Here is a 23,976-nt window from a genome sequence, read left to right as displayed (position 1 = left end):
AGATGGAATTAAGGTCATTTGACCTTAAAATCGGGAGACTATGCTGGGTTATGCAGATGAGCCCAATCTAACCACATGAACTCTTTAAAATTGGATGAAGGAGGCAGAGAGTGAGTCAGAGAGATGTGGCAGGAGAAGGATTTGCCCGCTGTTGCTGGGTTTGGAGATAAAGGAAGTGGGCCAGGAGCCAAGGAATGGGGTGGCCTCTGCAAGTTGAGAACAGCGTTCAGTTTACAGCCAGCAAGAAAACAGGACCCTAGTCCTACAATCACAAGGAAGTGAATTCTGCCAATAACTCCAATGAGCAGGAAATGGATTCTCCCCTACAAGCTCCAAACAGGAACACAGCCTGCCAAGACCTTGATTTTAGCCTAGTGAGAGCCATACTGGACTTTCGAACTACAGAACTATAAAATAATACATCTGTGTTGTTTTAGGCCACTAAGTGTGTGTCAACTAGTAATGGCAGCAATAGAAAACTAATATACCTGCAAACCACCTGCATCAGAATCATCTGGAGCAGAAGACGGCTTGTTTGAAAAGACATATTCCTAAGCCCTACACCTACTGAGTCACTGGGGCCCAGGAATTAGCATTTTAACAAGCCTTCTAGGAGATTCTCAAAGTTTAAGGACTATTGTGTCAAAAGTCTGGAGTCAAAGCATATTTAAAAAAATAGGCATATTAAACGACTTGATGGGAATTCATAAAAATAAGAGCACTCGTATTTCGGTGATGAGATTAAGGGCGTGTCTGTACTATATTCTCTCAAAAATGTTATTACTTCTCTAAGTTTAAAAAAATGTATAAAAATACCAAGCAATCTCCTCTGGGCCCTCTATTATCATCTGTATGTAGATTTTTTGCTAGAGCATGTTTCCACTAAAAATATATACCCTTAATAAAATGTTTAAAATTTGAATAGCAAAAATTAACCTCAAAAGAATCCAGTTGAGTCTTACTTTGCACAATAGATATAGCTCAAGTTTTTCTATCCTGTATTTTTATAGGAGACAAATGACAAACAAGTTGATACTATAGATCCATTTTCTAAAAGGATCTTCCAATGAATGCCATGGTCAGTAGAGATGCTCTTCAATCTCCTAAACATTTTTTTTTTTTCTTTCCCCAAAGTCCCAGTAGATAGTTGTATGTCATAGCTGCACATCCTTCTAGTTGCTGTATGTGGGACGCAGCCTCAGCATGGCCAGAGAAGCGGTGCATCAGTGCGTGCCCGGGATCCGAACCCAGGCCGCCAGCAGTGGAGCACGCGCACTTAACCGCTAAGCCACAGGGCCGGCCCTCCTAAACTTTCTAAATCAATACACCAGGAAAATACAAAAGCCCATAATCACGACTGTGAAACTCAGAAGCATCTTTTTTCTTTTTTTGATGAGGAAGATTGGCCCTGAGCTAACATCTGTTGCCAATCTTCCTTTATTTCCTTGAGGAAGATTGTCCGTGAGTTAACATCTGTGCCAATCTTCCTCTACTCTGTATATGGAATGCCACCACAGCATGGCTTGATGAGCCATGCATAGGTTCACGCCCAGGATCCAGGTCTGTGAACCCCAAGCTGCCGAAGCAGACCGTGTGAACTTAACCACTACGACACTGGGCCAGCCCCACAAAAGCATCTTCTGAATCAATATATTAAAGAACACAGGAAATTCTGTAGGGCCTATCAAAGAAGATAAATGAGAGTTGTGGGAGTACATTGGCTTAAGCAGGATACAACTATATTCAGTATCATGAAACGACACTGAGTGGGCTACTTTTTTGTCTGCCTTACCAGACAGTATCATTAAGGGCACTGACTGTTTTATTTATCTGTTTCCTAGGACCTAGGACAGAGGCTGGCACAGAATAGGCACTTAATAATTATATGCAGAATGACTTAATAAAAGAAAAATCAACTTTAGAATAAAAAAATAAACTCACCAAATGATTCAAAGATGCAAGTTCCTGACCTATTTAAAAAAAACACATATATGCAAATAAGCTTTAGGTATTGTCTATTACATGTTGAGCAACCTAAGAAAAAATTTTCATAGTTCATGTATAAAAGAAATGCTCAAGCTAAACAGTTTCTCACAAAGAGCCAAATTTTCTGGCACATTATACCGTAAATATATACTAGTACTTATAAAAATTATCACAGCTTGCCTCTAACAAAACAACCAGGTGTCGGATATTAAAACAGCATCTCAAAAAAGTGTTTTTTGTTTACTACACTAACCTCAGAGAATCTCAAAATGTTTGAACTAAAAACTAACAAACAAAATCTATAGTTATCTTTAACCTAATATGTTTATTGAGGGGGAAACTAAGGCCCAAGAACAGAAATGCTTGTCTCAGGGTGAACCAGGGACAAAGCCAGGACTACAGACTAGAGAGAAGGAGAAAGATAAAATCTCAGATTGCCTATGGCTGACAACTGTGATGTACTTTTTAATTTGTTGAGCTGGGAAAGGGACTTACCTATAAAAAAACTGATATAATCTTTCTTCAGTTTGTCCAAACCAATTTCCAAAAGCATCTGAACTGGAACAGTCCCACTGAGAGAAACTGTGTCCATGGTTCCATGATAAGACTGATGAATGAGCTTACTTAGTAAACTATTACTCCCACTATGGAGCTAGAAATCAAGAAAATTTTACAAAACCATAAATAAAAAGATAAATAAGTCCAGTAAGCAAAAGAGAAGCAAACTGCATTAGCTACAAGCTAAAAACAAGCTTGCATTTTTAGTCTCCTGATACTACAAAATGTTTAAATAAAAGCCCCCAAGTTACAAACACGTCAGTTTCCAAAGTGCCATTCCTACCTTATTCGCTTAAGTCCAAAGCAATTAATCACACAACTTGATCATTTGCAAATTAAAAAGAGCTGTGAACTTACAGATCTAACATGTGTTCCAAATGTTAAACAATTAATTTTTTTTGTTTGTTTGTTTCTTTTTTTTGTGAGGAAGATCAGCCCTGAGCTAACATCCGTGCTAATCCTCCTCCTTTTTGCTGAGGAAGACCAGCTCTGAGCTAACATCTATTGCCAATCCTCCTCCTTTTTTACCCTAAAGCCCCAGTAGATAGTTGTATGTCATTGTTGCATATCCTTCTAGTTGCTGTACGTGGGACGCGGCCTCAGCATGGCCAGAGAAGCGGTGCGTCGGTGCGCGCCCGGGATCCGAACCCGGGCCGCCAGTAGTGGAGTACGCGCACTTAACCGCTAAGCCACGGGGCTGGCCACAAACAATTAATTTTAAACAAACCTAAAATAGTTGACATCTCCCTACTGTCTTTTTATTATCTCTAATTTTCATCACAATCTTTTACATTTTCTTTTTTTTTTTAACTACTTTCACTTCGTCCGCACTTTGTTGCACATGGTAGGGATATACCTATAAATATCTCACAAACACAGAAACTCTCAAGAGAAAAATTCGATGGCCAAGACTAAAATGCTTAGAATCACTAATGCCCAATTAGACGAGAGTTTGCACGCCTTTGCTCCGGGGTGTATCCTTGTTCACATCTATGCAAGTTTTAAGTTTTACAGTCATAAACTGGCAACCACATTATTTAAAATAATTCCTATTAAATGAGAAATCTTTTCGTTCCTAGCTTTTTGCTTAGCTTTTTCTTAATTATAAAAGCACAAATTCATCATGGAAAATCTGTAAAGTACAGAAATGTATAATGCAGTTGGAAAAACTCATTTGTAACCCTACCACCAGAGGTGACTGCTGTAACATTTTTAACATATTTGCTTCCAGGTTTTTCTCTCCAAAATTACAATTTTTATACAATAGTGTATACTCTTTTCTTTTTACTGAACTTTATAAGCATTTCTTTACATCATCTGTCAGCATCATTTTTAGCAACTATTACATGTGCCATTATGTGGCTCTATCATTATTCACTTAGTCATTCCATTAATAGTGGATATCTCAATAAAGAAAGAAAAATAGTGGAAATTTAGATAATTTACAATGTTTGCTACCATAAATGAGGCTGTAATGACTATTCTAATACATAAAATCTTGATACATATTTCTGTGTATGAGCTTAGGATGGATGCTAACAAAAGAAGTATGGATTCAAAGGGCACGATACATTTTGAGGCTCTTAATATATTATCAAAAATTGCTTTTTAGAGTGTTCCAATTTGTACTCACATCAGTAGTACATGAGAATGATCATTCATAGCAACAGTAACAACAATATTAGTAGCTTACAAATACTGAGCACTTAGCTATGAGCTAGGCACTAAGGGCTTTACATGAATTAAATTATTTAATCCTACAACAACACTATGAGGTAGGGACTATTCCCACCCCTACTTTATAGATGAGGAAACTAGGGCACAGAGAAGTAAAGGAACCTGCCCAAGTTTACACAGCTAGAAAGTAGCAGGGCTGGAATTCAAACTCAGGCAGTCTGCTCTGGCGCCTGTGTTCTTAACCATCGTGCTACACTGCCAAGAACACATTCTAACACACACTGCTACACCTACCCACGGCTGTATATCACCACGTTGCAGACTCTGGATGATCAATGTGAAACACTTCACCAAGTCTTGATAGGAAATCACACCTTGGAAAGCAAGTCAGTCTAACATTATTTGCATTATTATTTCTGCAGATCAAATATGTAATTAATCTTAAGGATACATAAATGAAGTAGAAGACAAGTACTTTACGGATGGGAAAAGAGAAAGAAATTAAATCCAAAAAAAAAAAGATGTTATGCATTTCAAAGAAAGAAATTGAACTCATTGCCACAAAATAACATACTTAGTAAAATATTAAGGAATATCTTTTCCTTCTTTTAATAATTATAATTTCACTAAGGTATATGTTTTGGTTCATATAAATATAGCATAAAAACTACCTCAGTCTTATACTTCAGGCAGGAGAATAAAACAGATTCTATGAATTGCCTTGTCATAGTACAATTCTTGATTAGAAGAGTCAATGCATTATTAGAAATGAACCTGCTAAGATAGGAACCAGATGTCCACACGAGACTAGTAGTACACACTGTACTATTTTCAAAAGACTTAAAAATAAACCTAAGAAATAACAGAAAAAATTTTATTTTACAATCATGGTGGACACCTACTACTGCTCATTTTGCACCACAGCTGCTCAGCAAAATCGAGATCACCCCGCACTGTGAGGAGACACTCGATGGAGCGGTCAACGGCAGCACCATCGTGCTTCACAGTCTGAAAAGGAAGCAAGCGTCAGAGATACTCAGTTTATTTAAAAAAAAAAAAGTTGAAAGAGTTTAAGGCCAGTAAGCTTTCAAGTGCCGCTCCAAGAAAATGTGGATCCATGAACACACACACAGATGTGAATGAATTTTCTACAACTTCATTCACTAATGAGGAAATACAAATAAATCAACAGGGACAAACTGGACCCCTAAAATGGTTTTATAAATGTGATGCCTAAAAGCAAGCACTCAACTTTCCTTCCATGGAAAAATATTTAAATTACCTTAGTCTCCATTTTCCTACTTGTCAAATGACAACACATTTAGCTTAATATAACAATACCACGTATGGCACATTAAATACCATCTCGTAGTATATCAGAATACCACAGTAATACCATGTTATGATACATTAACATAGTCATTTCTCCTTCCCTGCAGTAGAGAAATTAACACTACATATGTATTAGTTCTCTTTAAAAATATTTATCAGTTCTTAAGGAAAAAAATCACCAGTGCCAACATTAAAGAACAAAAAATTACCCTCAAAATGCTGCCGTGGCTGTGCCAGATCCATTTGAGATGGTAAGACATGAAAGATAACAGTACAACCAAATTTTAAAAGCTATTTCAGTGCACTTCTAACTGATAATAATCACTTACCTCTGTGTCTTTTTTTGTAGAGTCACCAAATCCATCCAGCTTGTTTAAGTCTAGAAAGTGGCAAAAGCTTATTAACTCTGGATTTTATTTTTCTGCTTTCCAAATCATTTCCATCCTAATCCCATTTTCAAATGTCAAATGAGAAAGCAGAAGCATAATTGCGGAGTTGAGCAAATTACTTAACTCTCCAATGGAGGTCATAGTAGGTACCCACCAGGTCAGGGTGTGAGGGTAAACCGAGGTACAGTGAAAGCCCCTAACATATGTCGGGCACGCGATAAATACTCGAAGGTTACTGTTCCATCCCTCTTCTCCTACAATCTCAAATATGCTTGTGGTATATAAAATTTAAATTAAATATTATTAATTCTTAAAATTACTTAGACCTTTACCATTAGCAATTCAGAATGAAAGCTGTCCCTCTGACTAGGACAGACCTCACAGCTTCACATATATCCCAACCAAAAAGAATACCAAGCCTAAAAAGACAACTTATATTTAAATATAGCAAGTATAAATTCTCAATTAAGAAAAATAAACAATATATAAGCATGAGTTAGGAAAACAAAGACCATTCAGAAATTCCTGCACAAGTTCAACAGCAGATTTTGCTTCCAGGGGCTCAGGCCATTCAGTTATACCAGTCCTCAAACCATCAGCCAAAACCTATGGGAGATGAAAAAAAAACAAACCCAAAAACTTGTTAGCAAAAAACATAGTTTAATCAATAAGGATGTATTTAATAATAATATTAATCATTATAATACCTCTTGAATGTTTAATCACATGCCAGGAACTGTTCTGTTTTATAAGTAGTACGGTATTTAATCCTCGCAAAAACCCTATGGGGCAGACATTATTATCATCCCCATTTTATTGAGGCTAAGAGAGGTTAAGTAACTTGCTCAGGGTCACCAATCAGTAACTGACAGTGCCAGGACATACATCCAACAGTCTGATGCCAAAGATGCTGTTCTGTACTATAATGCCACATGCATAGATGCTACAGAGGATTCAAGACTGATGAGTCTGCCCAAAGATGCTTGTAATTTTGGTTAAGAAGGACCGATAATACAGATGCAATAATCAGGGAACAACAAATGTGTGGAGTTCTATGGCAGTACAAAGCACAGGCAGCATAAGCTGTTCTGGGGGATCAGTGCAAGCATCCTAGGCGAAGATGTCACCGAGAGCTCACCCAGCAAAGGGGTGAGAGAAGGGCACACTAGGCAGATCAAGACATGCACACCAGAAAGTGACAAAGTGTGACAGGATCGGAGCTACTATAAGCAGGGAACTCAATATGGCGAGGGTTGGGGGTTCAGTGTGAGTAGAAGTAGGGTGTGAGATTAAGCTAAAGAAATAAGTAGGAGCCAATAAGAACATGAAAAGATGCTCAATGTCATTAGCCATCAGGGAAATGCAAATCAAAACTGTAATGAGATACCACTTCATCCCCACTAGGATGGCTATAATTAAAAAAAACAGACAATATCAAGCATTGGCATGGATATAGAAAAATTAGAACCCTCATACACTGCTGGTAGGAATGTAAAATGGTATAACCACTTTGGAAAACAGTTACAATTTGGCAGTTCCTCAAAAAGTTAAACACAAATTTACCATATGACCCAGCAACTCCACCCAAGAGATGTGAAAACATATGTCACACAAAAACTTGTACATGACTGTTCACAGCAGCATTTTTCACAATAGCCCCAAAGTAGAAACAACTGGAATGTCCATCAGCTGATGAATGGATAAACAAAATGTGATATATGTATACAATAGAATGCTATTTGGCAATAAAAAGGAACAAAGTACAACAGAAAGTAGATTAGCAGTTGCCAGGGGTTGGCGGGGTCAGAGGTGACAGCTAATGGGGTTTCTTTTTGGGGTGATGAAAATGCTCTAAAATTAAATATGGTCATGGGTGTACAACTCTGTAAGTATATTAAAAACCACTGAATTGTACACTTAAAATGAGTGAATTTTATAGGATGTAATTTATATCTCAATAAAGCTGTTAAAAAGAAAAGAAAAAAGAAATAAGTAGCGTAGCGACTGAATATAACTGGCTCTGTATGCCAGGCTAAGACATTTGGAATTTCTACTGCATTAAAATGAGGCACCCCTGAGATTCAATTTGTAGAGTGCGGCTAAAATTACTGAGACATAAAATTCTTGAAATACATGCTCGTTAATCTTTAGCATCAATCAAAGTCCCAGTTATTAACAAGCAGCTTATATATGCATTTGGAATAAACTGGCAGCTGACCCACCTGGAAAGAGAAGAATCTGTCATATGAATAAAAACCAAACACTCCAATAGAAAAGACAGAAGAACTATGGTTATAACTATCTAGCGCTCCCTTTAATTGTAAGGACAACCACCACATAATAAAATTAAACTGACCAAATTGCCAAGAGTATCTACTGAATACATAACATTTGGAACAAATTTTGAAGAACACAACATAAATAACAATAATATGAGCAAACATTTTTATGAAAACATGAGATTGAATGCAAGTAACAAATTCTAGAAGGATACTCACAAGGAGAAATTTCAGTTCTCTGTGAAGGTGACTCAAAGGACCTCTGGGTTCTCCTGATTCCACCTTAATATTCTAAAAAATTCCCAAAGTCAGTTTTCACTGGTAATTGCATCTTCTCGGCATAAGGGTCACAGTTATTTGCATTTCAAACCACCCACACATTAAAAAATATATTTCATAAAGCACTAATGAGTTGAAAAAGTAGGGGCATACTTCATTTAGAACATCTTACCCAGAGATACCATAGATACTGCCCATCCCCATACAGTAACCTAGACTCAGGCCACCACATCCTCTCTCTACACCACAATTGTACCTACATGCAACAATGCTCTGCTCACATGCTCTTTTCCACTGAATTTCCAAGAGGACAAGTGGGAGAAATATAAATAAATACATCTCAAGACTCAGTGACAAATTTAGCATTACCACACACCAAAAATAAAACCCCTCTAATAAATACATTCATTAGACTCCTTCTAACTAAAGCAACAGTGTGCTGTCTTAGCCAGAGGTCAAGGTTTTAACCTCTAAGATCTTTGAAATAATGGTGGGGGATGCAAGAAAAGAAAAAGGTAAATGTCGTTGTATGTAAATTCCTATTGCAGGAAAAGAAAAGCATTAAGAATATAATTATCCATAATCCCACCACCCTGAGGGAACCACGACTAACACTATCCAGGCTTCTGTGTACACATTTTTTAAAAATAGTAGAGATCCTACTATATATACAATTTTGTACTTTTTCCTTTTGTTTGCTTAATAGTAAGCATTTCCTATTATTATTAAAGACATTATGATTTTTAAAGAATGTGTATCTCATCATGGAAGTCTATTTTAATCATTTCCATATTGAAATTCAGGTTTCATTTTTAATACTTTGGAAACACAGCTATATCATTGCATTGAATATCTTTGTACATATATTTTGATTAGCCATTCTGATTAATTCTCAAGATAGAGTTCTAGAAATGTAAATATAGGGTGAAAAGACTTAATAATATAATGATTCTTGATGTGTTACCAATATCTATACTCTTTTAAGAATAGCAGAGATAATAAGTCACTTTGATGATTTCCTTTGAGTCCCCACTCAAGAGACTTTATTAATTACTGGAAAATTCTTAAGTCACATAACTGCAATACTATGGGCAATTGATAGATCAGGTCTCCAGGCAATACCTCCACTGGCTGCCCTGGTGGGACTTTAGGGGCCAACGGAGCCTTTCACAGTTGTCTGCCTGGGGCTGGAAGCACGCAGCACTAGCAACAAGCATGTAAAAATTAAACCCGCATCTAGGGGCCTCATTAACTCAACAGAAAGCAGGCTCCGCTCCTACCAGAGTTGCAGTTGAGGAGAGTGGCGGGACTTGAAGAACCTCATCCACAGGACTCCAGGAAATATCCAAAGTGATGACAGTCTGCGATGCAGCAACCGTATCGTCCAAGGCAGTGGACTTAAAGAGCTCATACTGGGCAAAGCCCCTGGCTGTCACCTAAAGAGTGCATCCCGCAGACCAGTTAGCTATGCTTTCACATGACCAAAGGCCCATTATCAAAACTACTTCGATTCTTTTCCCCAAAGAAGAAAAAGAGCCATACTTTTATCCCAAATAGAAAAATAAGACAATTATTTTTAATCCCAAAGAGTGGCTAAAAGGCAAGAAGGCAGACATCTTAATTTTAGTCATTAGCTTATATGAAAATAAACACAAACATTTTGATACTACAGAAAAATATCTAGTCATATAAGGAATGAAAAAACCTTTAAACTAGGAAGGCAGGTCGATAACAGTTTGAAGAAAATAATATGAGTAGAAGAGAAATACTTACAGTAGATAAGTGATGTCTTTTCTTGTGTGAATTTTTTAAGTCTTCAAGATTTACAGAATAATTTTTATCAGCTATAGGACATAAAGAAAAAAATGTAAAAGTATAGTTCAAAATTACATTGCTAGAGCTAGAAAATTATAATCCCTGAAACTCTGAGGGTACCACAACTTAACGCTAATAATTGTTGAAAATAAAGTTTAAATCATAGATGAATAAAATCTTTATAAAATGAAAGTGGAACAAAGGTCAATACTACTACCAAAAGTAAAATTAAATGTCTACTATGAGACTGGGATGATGTCATTATATTCAATTTTTTATTCTCCAGTGAAAATTTCCAAAAATACACACATATAAATCAAATGAAACCCAAACAAAACAGCCATAAACTCCTGTCCAGACCTCTGGAGATCTGTTTCTGGTGTTCGTGGACTATCTCCTACAGGCTGCAGTTACAGACTCGAGTAGATTCATGATGGCTAACACAAGTTTCACCGTGTGCAGTTACCTCTTAACAATATCAATTTTCAGTAAAAAACACAAAACAATAACTATACAAATAAATAAATACACACATATACACACCCCCATAAAAGTAGGAAGAGTGAGCACTCACCTTTACAACTGACCATATATAAGACAATCCCTGTAATGCTATTATTTGTTATGATAAGCTCAGCTCCCAGCCAACAGGTACCTTCAGGATCCGAACTGTCACACCTTACCCAGAGGGGAGGAAGGGCGCTAACTGGACGATTAATCTTCAAATGGGTCATATTAGGATTGTGAGCCATGGTGTAAAGTCCAATTAACTGCCTTGAAAACAAGAGTAGGAAGAATAAATTATAAGTAGAGATTATCAATCAGTCAAGAGTTTTCTTTTCCAAAGATATCATGAAGGGTATCTACGATTCTGACTCTGATCCCACTTCTGATCACCAACTAAGATTCTGCACTCAATTTCAATGCGTGGGGTTTTTCCCCACACCAAGCAATTCTCCAACACCAGCTGGGTGTCCTACACTTCAACTCAATTCTGACACTATCTACCCAGAGACAGCATCAGATCCCATAGTTTAAGGACTCAGTCCTACAAGACTGTGTCTCTTCCCACCCACCTTCAGACGACACTGCAAGTCCAGGTTGTCACCTGTGCTTTTGACTGACCAGCTATAGACTGCAGGTTCCAACAACCCCTTCCTTGGGTTTGATTAATTTGCTAGAGCAACTCACAGAACTCAGAGAAATATTTTACTTACTAGATTACCAGTTTATTATGAAAGGATATAACTCAGGAACAGCCAGATGGAAGAGATGCATAGGGCAAGGTATGGGGAAAGGGCACGGAGCTTCTATGCCCTGTCCCAGCATGCCACTCTCCCTGCATCTCCATGTGTTCACCCGGAACCTTTCCAAACCCTCTCCTTCTGCGTTTTTATGGAAGCTTCATTATATAGGCATGATCGATTAAATCATTGGCCAATGGTGACTGAACTCATCCTCCAGCCTCTCTCCCCTTCCCAGAGGGCGTGGGACTGAAAGTTCTAACCCTCTAATCACACGGTTGGTTCCCCTGGCAACCGCCCCATCCTTAGGTTACGTAGGGGCTTTCCATTAGCAAAAGACACCTTTATCATTCTCATCACTTAGGAAATTCCAAGGGTTTTAGGAACTCTGTGCCAGGAACAGTGGACGAAGACCACATATAAGGTTTTTACTATAAATCACAATATCACAGTAGCCCAGAAACAAAAATCTGGAAATTAAGTGGCAAAATACATAAATATTTCACCCAGTTAAGTGGGAGAAAGGCACAACAGCAGATCAAGACACACGCACCAGAAAGCAACTGAGTGTGCCAGGATTATAGCTACTATAAGTAGGGAGTTCAACATGGCGGGAGTAGTTGTTCAGTGGGAGTGGAAGCAGGCTGTGAGATTAAGCAAAAGAAATAAATAGGATATGTCAATTATATCACAATAAAGCTGGGGGGTGGGGGGAGAAAGTAGGAGCCAGTAAGCCCATGAAAAGATGCTTGAGGTCATCCGTCACTGGAACACTTATGGAAATCTGAATACAGACGGTGAATTAGATAATAGTATTGTAACAACGTTAAATTTCCAGATTTTGATCATTGTTCTGCAGTTATGTAAGAGAATGTACTTGTTCTTGGGAAATAAACAGTGAATTATTTAGGGGTAAAGGAACACAATGTCTCCAACATACTGTCAATATTTCATTAAAAACTGTGTGTGTGATATGTGTATGCTTATAGATGGGGGAAGCGGAGGAGGAATAAGAAGAGGAGGAGGAGGAGGACAAGAGGAGGAATGAGAGAGAGAAGGACAAAGCAAATGCAGCAAAAAGTAAATACGTAATGGGTGAATCTGGGTTAAGCGTAGACAGAAGTTCCTGTACTATCTTTTAACTTTTCTGTAAATTTGAAAGTGTATCAAAATTAAAAGTTACCCAAAAATGTGGCTTAAAAACTTCTTTTCAAAGAGATGAAAACTGAATTTATTACCAACAGATGTTCAGGAAAGGAATTTCTAAGGGATTGTACTTCAAAAAGGAAATACAGTAATCCCAGAAGGAAGGTCTGAAATGCAGGAAGGAATGCAGAGCAAAGAAACGACGAGCATATGGATCATCCAGACACTGGCTGGAGAAAACAATACACATAAATAATGTTCAAGTTGTGGGCGAGAAAAGAAAAAAGGCCAAATATGACTTAAAATCAAGAAGTCACAAAGGAAAAGATTGATTAACTACAAAAAAATTTTAAAAGTTTCTACACAGCAAAACAAACAAAAACCACGAAGAAGGAAAGCCACTTTGTGAATATTGTTAAAGTCATTATTCTCTGTTATTATCTACATGACTATATCCTCCAGAACTCCTTGATGGCAAAGACTTTTTGGTTTTGGGGGTGAGGGAAGCCAGGCAGAGGGAACTGCATATGGCCACACAGGCAGGAAGTGAAGCTGGCAGGGCAGACAGAGGCAGTAGAGTTGCTAACAGGCACTCCTGGTGTCTGGGTGGATAATTCCTCATTGTGCAGGAGGGATAATTCCTCATGCACTGCAGGATGTTACCATCCATGGCTCAGGCCAATAGCTTCCCTCAGTCACTGTGACAACCAAAAAGTACCCCTGCATATTTCCAAATGCCCGCTGGGTATGGCACCCCTGGTGGAGGACCACTGGACTAGACAATGAAGGCTCCTATGTGTCACTCATAAGGAACTCGGATTCTATCATGAGGCAACAAGAACTACCGCAGGATTTTTAAACAGGGAAGCAACATGATCAGACTTTCATTTTATTAAGATTGGGCCGGCCCCGTGGCTTAGCGGTTCAGTGCACGCGCTCCACTACTGGCAGCCCGGGTTCGGATCCTGGGCGCGCACTGACGCACCGCTTCTCCGGCCATGCTGAGGCCACGTCCCACATACAGCAACTAGAAGGATGTGCAACTATGACATACAGCTAGCTACTGGGGCTTTGGGGGGGTGGAAAGGAGGAGGATTGGCAATAGATGTTAGCTCAGAGCCAGTCTTCCTCAGCAAAAAGAGGAGGATTAGCATGGATGTTAGCTCAGGGCTGATCTTCCTCACAAAAAAAAAAAAAGATTACTCCAACAGCAGCAAGGACAAAAGATTGAAGGGGAACCAGATTAGACACAAGGAAAACAATTAAGAAGCAACAGCAATAAATGGCACAGGGGCGTGGAGAAAGGGAAGATTACAGCAGTCTTCTTTTATAATTTTTTATAATTTATTTATTTATTTATCTTTTTCCCCCAAAGCCCCGGTAGATAGTTGTATGTCATAGCTGCACATCCTTCTAGTTGCTGCATGTGGGACGCGACCTCAGCATGGCCGGAGAAGCGGTGCGTCAGTGCGCGCCCGGGATTCGAACCTGGGCCGCCAGCAGCGGAACGTGTGCACTTAACTGCTAAGTCACGGGGCCGGCCCTACAGTAGTCTTCTTAGTCACGTCTGGGATACCTATGGGATATTCAAGGAGAGTGATCCTTGGAGAGTTGGGTATGCATGCCTAGGGGGTAGGGGAGGGATCTGGGCTAGACACACATTTTTTCCCCAATATTTATAAGAATGCTTCAATTTATTTATTTATTTTTTTCTTTGTGAGGAAGATCAGCCCTGAGCTAACATCTGATGCCAATCCTCCTCTTTTTTTGCTGAGGAAGATTGGCCCTGAGCTAACATCCGTGCCCATCTTCCTCCACTTTATAGAGGACGCCGCCACAGCATGGCTTGACAAGCAGTGCGTTGATGTGCGCCCGGAATCCAAACTTGCAAACCCCCGGCCGCCACAGCGGAGTGCGCGCACTTAACCGCTTGTGCCACCGGGCTGACCCCAAGAATGCTTCAATTTAAATCCTACCCTCCACCTCTACTTCTATCCCGACACAAAGAAAAAACTTACCTTGCTCTCCCAACTGGTAAAGCAAGTGGCCCAACATTCTCACTAGTAGAGAAATCAGAAATAGCAGTTTCTTCAGATTGTAGTTCTTCAACATGACTTGTTTCTTCCTTTTCTAAAGGCTTTAAAAATGTTTTTTAATTATTTAAGTAGGTAAAAGAACACTTAAGATAACAGTCAACTCTTCACTATGCTAGAACACAATGTACCAGTTTCTAAACACTTAAGCACAAATGACTGGATTATGGCAAGAATCATAGCTACACACCAGTTTGGTACCAACAAATCTCACCATCAGAAGCATTTCCACTGTCCTATAAACATATTGATCTAAGTTGCTACTGATAAAGGAAGCATCTGATGCCATTAGAAAAGGAAGTGCTCCAACATGTACAAAATGATGAACTAAAGACTACATACCAAGGGAAACCCATGGGAGACTCCCAGATTTTGTCTGATTTTTCACTCCCCAAACTCGAAGGTCCACTGCCCTTACTCCTTAAATCTATTCCTCTGAGGGCTATCCACTCTCATTTGTGTTATCAGGGTTCTGATAGCTATGTGTTTCTGATACCTATATGTTTAAGTAGCTAAATAGCTCAGCCTTACCAACAGTAACAGTAATTATAAGAGTTAACGTTTCCTGAGCATTACTATGTACCAGCTACTGGTCTAAGTTTTCTTTTATTCTCTGTAAAAACCCTGAAATAGATGCTACTATTAGTCCTGTTTTATAGATGGGAAAACTGAGGTGATGAATGGCTAAATAACTTGCCTAGAATAACACAGCTGCTGAGTGGCAAGGCCAACATTTGAATCTGGGTAGTCTGCCTTCAAAACTCAAGTTCTTACTCATTAAGCTCTTCTGGCAGTAAATATTCTGTTGACTTAATAGGTATCAGACCTTGATGTTTCCTTAACTTTCAATTTCTTTTGCTAGTTTCCAGATTTCATTCCCTTCCAGGCCTGGCTTTCCAAATAGCTCCTAGAACTAGAAGAACCCAAGAAATATTGTTTTTTCCTCCGTACTACTTTTCAATATCCATCTACCTAAAACTCATGCCTTAAGCTCTACTAATCTTCACAGGACTAAAAGCCATTTTAAGTGTTCCCCATCCCAAAGTGCCAGGGCCTCACTGAATTCCAGGTAACTCCTCACAACTGCAAACTGCATTCACACTAGTATCCTAACCCAGATTTCCACAAATCTCTCTGCTCGTCTTTATCTTCCTAGATAACTCATCTTCATCTCACCATCTTAATTTTTTTAGCTTTTGCTCCACATACATTTCTCCTTCTCCCCATAACAAAAGTCTAAATTCAACCACATAGGGGCCAGCCCGGTGGCGCAAGCGATTAAGTGCATGCACTCTGCTGTGGCGGCCCCAGGTTCGCCGGTTCGGATCCCGGGCACACACCGATGCACCGCTTGTTAAGCCATGCTGTGGTAGCGTCCCATATAAAGTAGAGGAAGATGGGCACGGATGTTAGCCCAGGGCCAGTCTTCCTCAGCAAAAAGAGGATTGGCATGGATGTTAGCTCAGGGCTGTCCTCCTCACAAAAAATAAATAAATAAATTCAACCACATACTTCACCTATAATTATTTTCCAAGCATCTGTCCACCATAGATAACCAGTAATAACACCCTTTCATCAACATAAAAGGCAAAGTAGCTCCTCTCCTCAGAAAGGAGTTTTTGTGTGTGTGTATTTAAAATAAAGAGCTCCCTGTTCATTCATCACAACGCCCACTCAGACAGTATGAGGGTCCTAAAGCAGACAGAGGCGTTCCTCCTAAAGGAAAGTCCACTTTCCCCTATTTGAACCTACTCCTATCTAATTCAAGAAACAATGTAACCAAAGGAATGTGTCCTGGCCCCAAAGCAACTGTGTAACACAACAGTATTATCAGCACTCAATAAAAATCACTATAATTGCTCTGCCAAAACAGTTACCACAATTAAAACACAAAGGTTTAAGGTTGTAATTATAAAGTGATACAAAAAATAAGAAGTTCCCTCTTGTTACATTTAACAAACAAAAATTAAAGTTGAACCTTATGAGTCATAGCTATTTATGCTGTGCTATTCAATACAGTAGCCACTAGCCACAGGTAGCTATTGAGCATTTGAAACGTGGCCAGACCAAATTGAGATGTAAGTGTAAAATACACACTAGATTTTGAAGACATAGTATGGAAAAAAAACTTAAAATATCTCATTAATGATTTTTGTATTAATTAGGTATTGAAATGATAATATTAGATATATTAAATAAAAAGAATTATTAAACCTAACTTCAGATCCAGCAATCCCACTCCTTGGTATTTCCTGTAAAGAAAACTTATGCTTACACAAAAATCTGTACAAAAATGATTACAGTAGCTCTATTCATGATAACTGAAGACTGAAAACAACCCAAATGTCCTTCAAAGGGTGAATGGGTAAATAAACTGTGCTATATCCATATCATGGAATACTACTCAGCAATCAAAAGAAATAAACCACTGATACACACACATCTTGGATGAATCTCAAAGGCATTATACTGAGGGAAAGAAGCCAGACTCAAAAGGTTACACACTGCCTGATTCCATTCATGACATTCTTAAAAAGACAAAACTACAGTGAGAGAGAAGAGATCAGTGGTTTCCAGGAGGTAGGGGCTGGGGGAGGGTATGATTTTAAAAGAATAGCACAAGGGAGTTTTTTGGGGTGATGGAATTGTTTCATGTCCTGATTGTGGTAGTGATTACCAGATTCTATATATGTGTTAAAATTCAAAGAACTGGACAACAAAATAAAAAAAAGTCAATTTTACTATGATAATTAACTTCACTTATTTCTTTGTTTTTAATGAGGCTACTAGAAAATTTTAAATTACGTATGTGGTTCACATTCTATTGGACAGCATTGTATCCCTAAAAAAATTAGAATCCACTTTCACTAATATGCTTATAAAAAATGAGCACATTTGAGATTATTCCCAAGAAACCAAATTTGGCTATTAAGAATTAAACAACCAGGGGCCGGCCCGGTGGCGCAAGCGGTTAAGTGCGCGCGCTCCGCTGCGGCGGCCCGGGGTTCGCTGGTTCGGATCCCGGGCGCGCACCGAAGTACTGCTTGGTAAGCCATGCTGTGGCGGCGTCCCATATAAAGTGGAGGAAGATAGGCACCGATGTTAGCCCAGGGCCGTCTTCCTCAGCAAAAAAAGAGGAGGATTGGCGGATGTTAGCTCAGGGCTGATCTCCTCACAAAAAAAAAAAAAAAAAAAAAAAAAAAAAAAAAAAAAAGAATTAAACAACCACAAAGCCCAAGTACTACTTACCACTTTTTCCATGATGAATATGACGCCATTTTCATTTAGGACATTTTTCAAAGGGTTCGGTTGGCCTTTGCTGATCAACTGCACTTGGACATCAGTCTATTAAAAACAGATAATGTCAAGCAATGATATATATACACACATACATATGTGTACAAATATTTAAACATATAAAGACCAGTTCTATGCAAGTAACTGGAAAAGAGAATTTGAACAAAACAGTTTTAAAAATAAGATTTCATTTATTCTTTACCCACGTTGTTTTTCACGTTTAGAAAATCTAGCTCTTATATCTCTACCTACACACTTCAAGACCCACCTACACTACACCCTGCCTTGTAAAGCTTCTTTTGATTAGGATCACATTGACATCCTCTTCCTCTAATCATATTGTATTTACTGTTATGTACCATAAAATTTGCACTTTACTATATATTATCTTTTCTTCTGATTATACTATGGAATTTAGAACTTTATCAATTTATAGGAACTGTATTTTTTTATTCCAATTGCAATATGCATTTACTGTAGAAAAGTTTGAAAATAGATAGCTAAAAGAGATTTTTTAAAACTCACCTATAAATTCTACTAGCCAGGGTAATCACTACTGTTATTAGCCTGGCTGGTGTATAGTTTGCCAGATCTTCTTCCAGGCATATAAATAAATCTATTTAAATAGAAATGTATCTATTATTTAGATATATAAATAGGATTTTGCTTAATAAAAATAGGATATTGTAATAGTTTTATATCATGAACCTCTTTCCATGCCATTAAATGTTCTTTGGCTGTCTAGTACCACAGCTCTACCATCATATAACTAATTCCATGTTGTGTGACATATGGAGTTATTTGCTATAGGAAACAATTGAAAATGGACATCCTTGAATTACTTTCTTAAAAAGAATATCTAAAATCACACTGATCTTGTCAAATTGCCTTTCAAATATGTCATACCTACACATTTGCATGCCTATCACTTATGTTAACATACTGAGTATTTTCATTGCTTATTTTTACCATCTCATGGCAAACAACAGTATCCTGTTATTGTTTTAATTTTCATTTATTTGATCACTAATGAAGGTGAACAGTCTCTAATATGCTTATTATTGACAAATGTCTCTCATTATTTGAATCTGTTTAATTTTTTAGTTTGGCTATTAAAGCATTTAGATATCAAGTTGAAAGAGCAAAGGTTGCTGTGTTATTCTAATCTACTAAGTTCTTGCATTTCAAGAACTGTTGTGGGTTGAATTATGTCCCCCCAAAAGACATGTTGAAGTTCTAACCCCAGGTTCCTCTGAATGTGACCTTATTTGGAAATAGGGTCTTTACAAATGTAATCAAGTAAGATGAGGATTAACTTGGATTAGGGGGACCCTAAATCCAATGACTGGTATACTTTTAAGGAGAGATTTAGAGACACAGAAACACAGGGAGAATGCCACGTGCTAATGGAGGCAGAGATAAGAGTGATGTGTTTACAAGCCAAGAAACACCAAGGATTGTTGGAAGCTACCAGAAGCTAGGAGGAGGCAGGGAAGGATCCTATCCTAGAGCCTTCAGCAGGGGCATGGCCCTGCTGACACCTTGATTTCAGACACCTAGTCTCCAGAATTGTGAGAGAATAAATCTCTGATGTTTTACGCAAACCAATTTGTGGTACTTTGTTCCAGCAGCCCTAGGAAACTAATACAAGCATCAAACAGCAAGAATTCAGATAGGGAGGGTTTACTACACATACCTGGATAGACTTGACTCCTGAGTTTGGTTAGTGAGAATTCAGATACTGAGAGATAACTATACTTGTATTTTTCTTTCTGTGATTACTTATTTGAGTCCTTTTCTTATTCTTCTACTATAGTTGTCTTTTTTCTTATTGATTTTTAAAAGTTTTTTATATATTTTATATATATATGGATATTAACCCTTATCATTTATGACTGTTTTTCCTCAGGTTATTTGTCTTTTAGTATATAATTTATTTTAGTTCGATAATTACTTTATGAATTAAACTCTATGGAGAGTTTACCCATGGAACACTTGGCATATATTAGATGCTTAATAAATCCATGAATGTTTATAGCAGCTTTATTCATAACTATCAAAAACTGGAAACATTCTGAGAGTCCAACTGGTGAATGGATGACCTAACTGTAGTCTATCCATACAATGGAATACTATTCAGCAATAAAAAGGAATGATCTACTGATACACACAACATGGATGAATCTCAAATGCATTATACTCATGATAGAGCCAGACCCAAAAGGCTACATACTGTATGACCTTATTTATATGACATTTTGGTAAAGGCAAAACACAAGACAGAAAACAGACAGAAAATAGATTAGTGGTTGCCAGGGACTGGGAGGAGGGGAAAGGGTGGACTATAAAGGGACATGAGGAGATTTTTGGAGGTGATAGAAATGTTTTAAAACTTTTTTATGGGGGTGGTTATATGACTGAATGCATTTGTAAAAACTCATAGAACTGTACTTCAAAATGGTGAAATTTACTCTATGTAAATTAACTTCAATAAACCCAACTTTTAAAAACTCAGTTTTAGGATTATTGAGTTGTTTTTAAAAACCAAATAAATTGTTCATACCTCATAGATAAATGGGTCTTTAGAGATTCCTTTCTTTTCTTCATCACATTCCCTAAAATGCAGAACTACATGTGAAAAATAGAGCCACAGTATTCTGTCACTTAAACTCAGGGGTCAGTCATCACTTTATCTCTGTGTGACACCAGTGAGAAAAGCAAAATGTAAAGTATTCATGGCAGCCCTAAGGCATATTTGGGAAGGGAAAAAAACATAAAAAGAGTATCAGGTTAAGAAGAAAAGAGAAAAAAGAGACGTGGTAGCCATTAACAGACTGCTGCCCAGTTGAGTACAACTGCTCCAGAGGCAGGAAATTAGGTTAGCGACCTCTACTCTTGTATCTTTTAAAACACATCACCAGTTACTATTAAAATGTAATTTACCACATAATTTTTGGGAAATAAAAATGACTGGATTCTGATCTGTCACTCAATCAGTGGGTAACCACAGAAAAGTTACTTAAGGGTCTCAAACCTTAGATTTCTATGGGTAAAACAGAAGCATCTATCCTCTCTCTATTTTTATGAGCTGTTACCAAAAAATTAGTAAATCTGATAATGCTAAATAATTTCCTTTTAAAAATGTAAGCATAAAACTCTAGGATACCCTTTTAATAATTATCATTTCATTCAAGAAAATTTTAAAAGTGATTCCAAAACATGTAAACGATAAACCATTAACATATCAAAATGTACATCAGCCTGATCTACACTTTGCAAGAGAAAAGAATCTTTAGAGTCCTAAAGAAACCCAGCGGAATTGTTTCAGGACACCATTTATTATTGGATCTACTCTATGACTTACTGAAATACAAACATGAGAGCTAGGCCTGTGACTGGTTCACTTTTGCCATTTTGGACAAGATTGTGTCTTATTCTTAAAGATGTTTGTCTTTTATGTGTAACTCAGGGATGTTATTCAATCAGTCATTCAGCAATCATTTCTCAAGCATGTGTATCAGAGGCAGGCACTCTTACTAGATGTCCAGGATATAAACAAAAGCATAGTCCCTGGTTCATAGTCTTGATTGGAGTCCAACGAGTACAGCAACAGTTAGAACACGGGGTGATGAGTGCTCCAACAGAGGCGAGAGGGGCACAACAGAAGAGAGTTTGCCATAGGGCTTGAACTTGATCCTGAAAGCCAAGAGGAACTCACTTAAAGTTTTTAAATGGGAAAGATCTCTCTGATAGTAACGTGGAGGGTATAAACTTGGAGGCCAAGAAAATCGCTGTGAATAACTTGTAGTAGTTCAGAGAAGTGATGATGATGGCCCGAAAAAAAGCAGTAGGGATGGAGGGAGAACAAGTGCACCTGGTGACTGACTAGATGGGGTGGGGATGGGGGCGGCAGAACAGAGAAGTGCAAGTCTTGGGTTTGGAACTCTTAACTCAGAGATGGAATTCAAAAGTAGAACGTCAGGTTGCGAGGTGAAAAGACAAATTCAGTTTTGCAGATACTGAGTTTGAAGTCTCATGTGGAAATTTCCAGTAGGCAGCTGGATACACACGCATTGTGAGAGACTCAAGAGGAGTAAAGACGTTTGGTGCTTACAAGTGGAGAGAAAGACTAACGTCCATGAAATAATTGGGATATAGAAAGGGTCTAAATAAAGTTGTTATCAATAGGAGACTGGTTAAATAAACATAAAACAGCCATAGAATGAAATATTATACAGCAGTTAAAAACAATGGGATAGATCTATAGCCTCGCATACTGAAAGCTATCCAAGACATTGTCAGCTAAAAAAACTTAGTGCTCTTCCTACAAAGTTCAAATAATTGACAAGACTTACCACTTTTGTAAGCATAAAAAAAGCAATAAATATAAACAATGAAAAATGATGGCATTTAGAAAATAAGGGGTTAGATTATATCAGTGGTTCTCAAAGTATGGCGTCAGGCCAGCAGCATCTGCTTCACCTGGAATTTGTTAGAAAGGCAAATTCTTTAGCCCCACCCAGACCCACTAAATCAGAAACGCTGGGGGTGGGACCCAGCAATCTGTGTTTTGACAACCCTCCAGGTGATTCCCATGCACTCTCAAATTTGAGAAGGACTGGATTCGATTTTTACGTTGGATGCAGAACTACATGGAATCCCTTTTGGTACTAGCACTTCACTAAAGAATAAAATGAAGACTTAGAGCACAAGGAAATAAAGGTACTTTAAAAAGCCAACACACCATCCCCTCATCATTACAGCTGTAGCTCATCTGATAAGTATCTTGACTAGACTATAACAATACTTTTCACACCAGCAAGGCTTTAAACAGGTGAAGGATGCCAGCATCTACTTTTCCATATCCTGGGAGGGGCCTGTAACGTATCCCAAGTTGTGGGCATTATCAGACGGAATAAAGCGCCTCTTGGAAAACTTGTCACCTTCCACCTCGATAATGTACAGATGTTTTCTCTTAAAGGAGACTACAAGCAAGCCCCCACAGGGCCAGCCCCACATTGGAGCAGATAACTGGCCTCTCCCCAACTCCCGGACCCCAGGAAATCTGACTTAGTCTGTAACAGACGCGCCCCCGGGAACTGGCAAGGGGCTAATCCCCAAGGCTGCGGCAAGAGGCTGGGGGCGGGGATCGAGATACCCCGCGGGAGAACTGCTGTCCTCGCACCCTAGCCAACAGCAGGGGCTACAACTCACTGCAGGAGACGAGTGTAAAGCTCCTCAGCAGCTCGGTTCATTCGCGACCACATCGCCCCAAGTCTGACAGCAGATCCGAACCCGCCAAACCGAACCGCGCGCCGAGCGGTGACATCCGGGGTCATGACCACCCCGCCGGGACTACTTTTACCCTCCCAACAGGTCTCGTTTCTCCGCCAAGTTAAACTTTTGCTTTAGAGCACACAGCGGTTTTTCCTGTCCCAATAGTTTTCCATTCATAAAGAAAAAGTTAAAATAAGTTGCAGCAGTTGAGGGAAAAACTCCTCGTCTCGCGAGTTAGCCACGCCTCCTTGTGGATTATTCCGCGAAAAGGAGTCCCTCGTTTCTAAGTGCTATTGTTAGCTTTGAAAGTCAATAGACACCGCAATTGGACGCATATGAAGAAATAACACACTATTTTTTATTTTTGTAGAGTGGCAGAGAGATATTTTGTGTCTCTAGATTGGTTCTGAGGCGGGGCAGGGTGGGGACCGAGTTGAAGGTTACATATAGAGCGGCAGTGCTAAGTCCTTCCTTTTCCTGTGGGAGCCGCCGGGTTGAGAGGAGCGTGGCCTTCTCTCCCCGCCATGGTGAGTGGAGGTTCTCTCGGTTGGGCTTGCTCCTGCTCTCGGGTCCCAGCAGCAATGGATTGTGGGTTCAGGGCATA

General features: G+C 38.7%; 2 protein-coding genes across 6 annotated transcripts in view; one reads left to right on the top strand and one right to left on the bottom strand.

The window, feature by feature from the left end:
• Window positions 1-23,567, bottom strand: part of ZWILCH (zwilch kinetochore protein) — a 33,522-nt gene extending 9,955 nt beyond the window's left edge. For 2 of the 5 annotated variants that reach the window (XM_058541902.1, XM_058541903.1), the window contains exons 1-14: window positions 23,310-23,566; window positions 20,659-20,710; window positions 18,048-18,143; window positions 14,724-14,842; window positions 10,890-11,089; window positions 10,274-10,344; window positions 9,781-9,936; window positions 8,441-8,512; window positions 6,455-6,548; window positions 5,883-5,932; window positions 5,124-5,229; window positions 4,516-4,595; window positions 2,482-2,638; window positions 1,942-1,970 (exon numbers count right to left, since the gene is read on the bottom strand). In XM_058541902.1, coding sequence (XP_058397885.1) covers window positions 1,942-1,970; window positions 2,482-2,638; window positions 4,516-4,595; window positions 5,124-5,229; window positions 5,883-5,932; window positions 6,455-6,548; window positions 8,441-8,512; window positions 9,781-9,936; window positions 10,274-10,344; window positions 10,890-11,089; window positions 14,724-14,842; window positions 18,048-18,143; window positions 20,659-20,710; window positions 23,310-23,434 — 1,407 coding nt within the window. In that variant the 5' untranslated portion in view covers window positions 23,435-23,566. Of the gene's footprint in view, window positions 1-1,941; window positions 1,971-2,481; window positions 2,639-4,515; window positions 4,596-5,123; window positions 5,230-5,882; window positions 5,933-6,454; window positions 6,549-8,440; window positions 8,513-9,780; window positions 9,937-10,273; window positions 10,345-10,889; window positions 11,090-14,723; window positions 14,843-18,047; window positions 18,144-20,658; window positions 20,711-23,309 lie in introns of all 5 variants that reach the window. The other 3 variants (XM_058541904.1, XM_058541906.1, XM_058541905.1) reach the window with 3 other exon arrangements.
• TIPIN (TIMELESS interacting protein) overlaps window positions 1-23,976 on the top strand; it is a 246,128-nt gene that overhangs the window by 96,727 nt on the left and 125,425 nt on the right. The gene's annotated exons all lie outside the window — the stretch shown is intronic.

Source organism: Diceros bicornis, chromosome 5, assembly GCF_020826845.1.
Source record: "Diceros bicornis minor isolate mBicDic1 chromosome 5, mDicBic1.mat.cur, whole genome shotgun sequence".
Lineage (NCBI taxonomy): Eukaryota > Metazoa > Chordata > Mammalia > Perissodactyla > Rhinocerotidae > Diceros > Diceros bicornis.
This window is presented reverse-complemented; position numbering and strand designations above follow the sequence as displayed.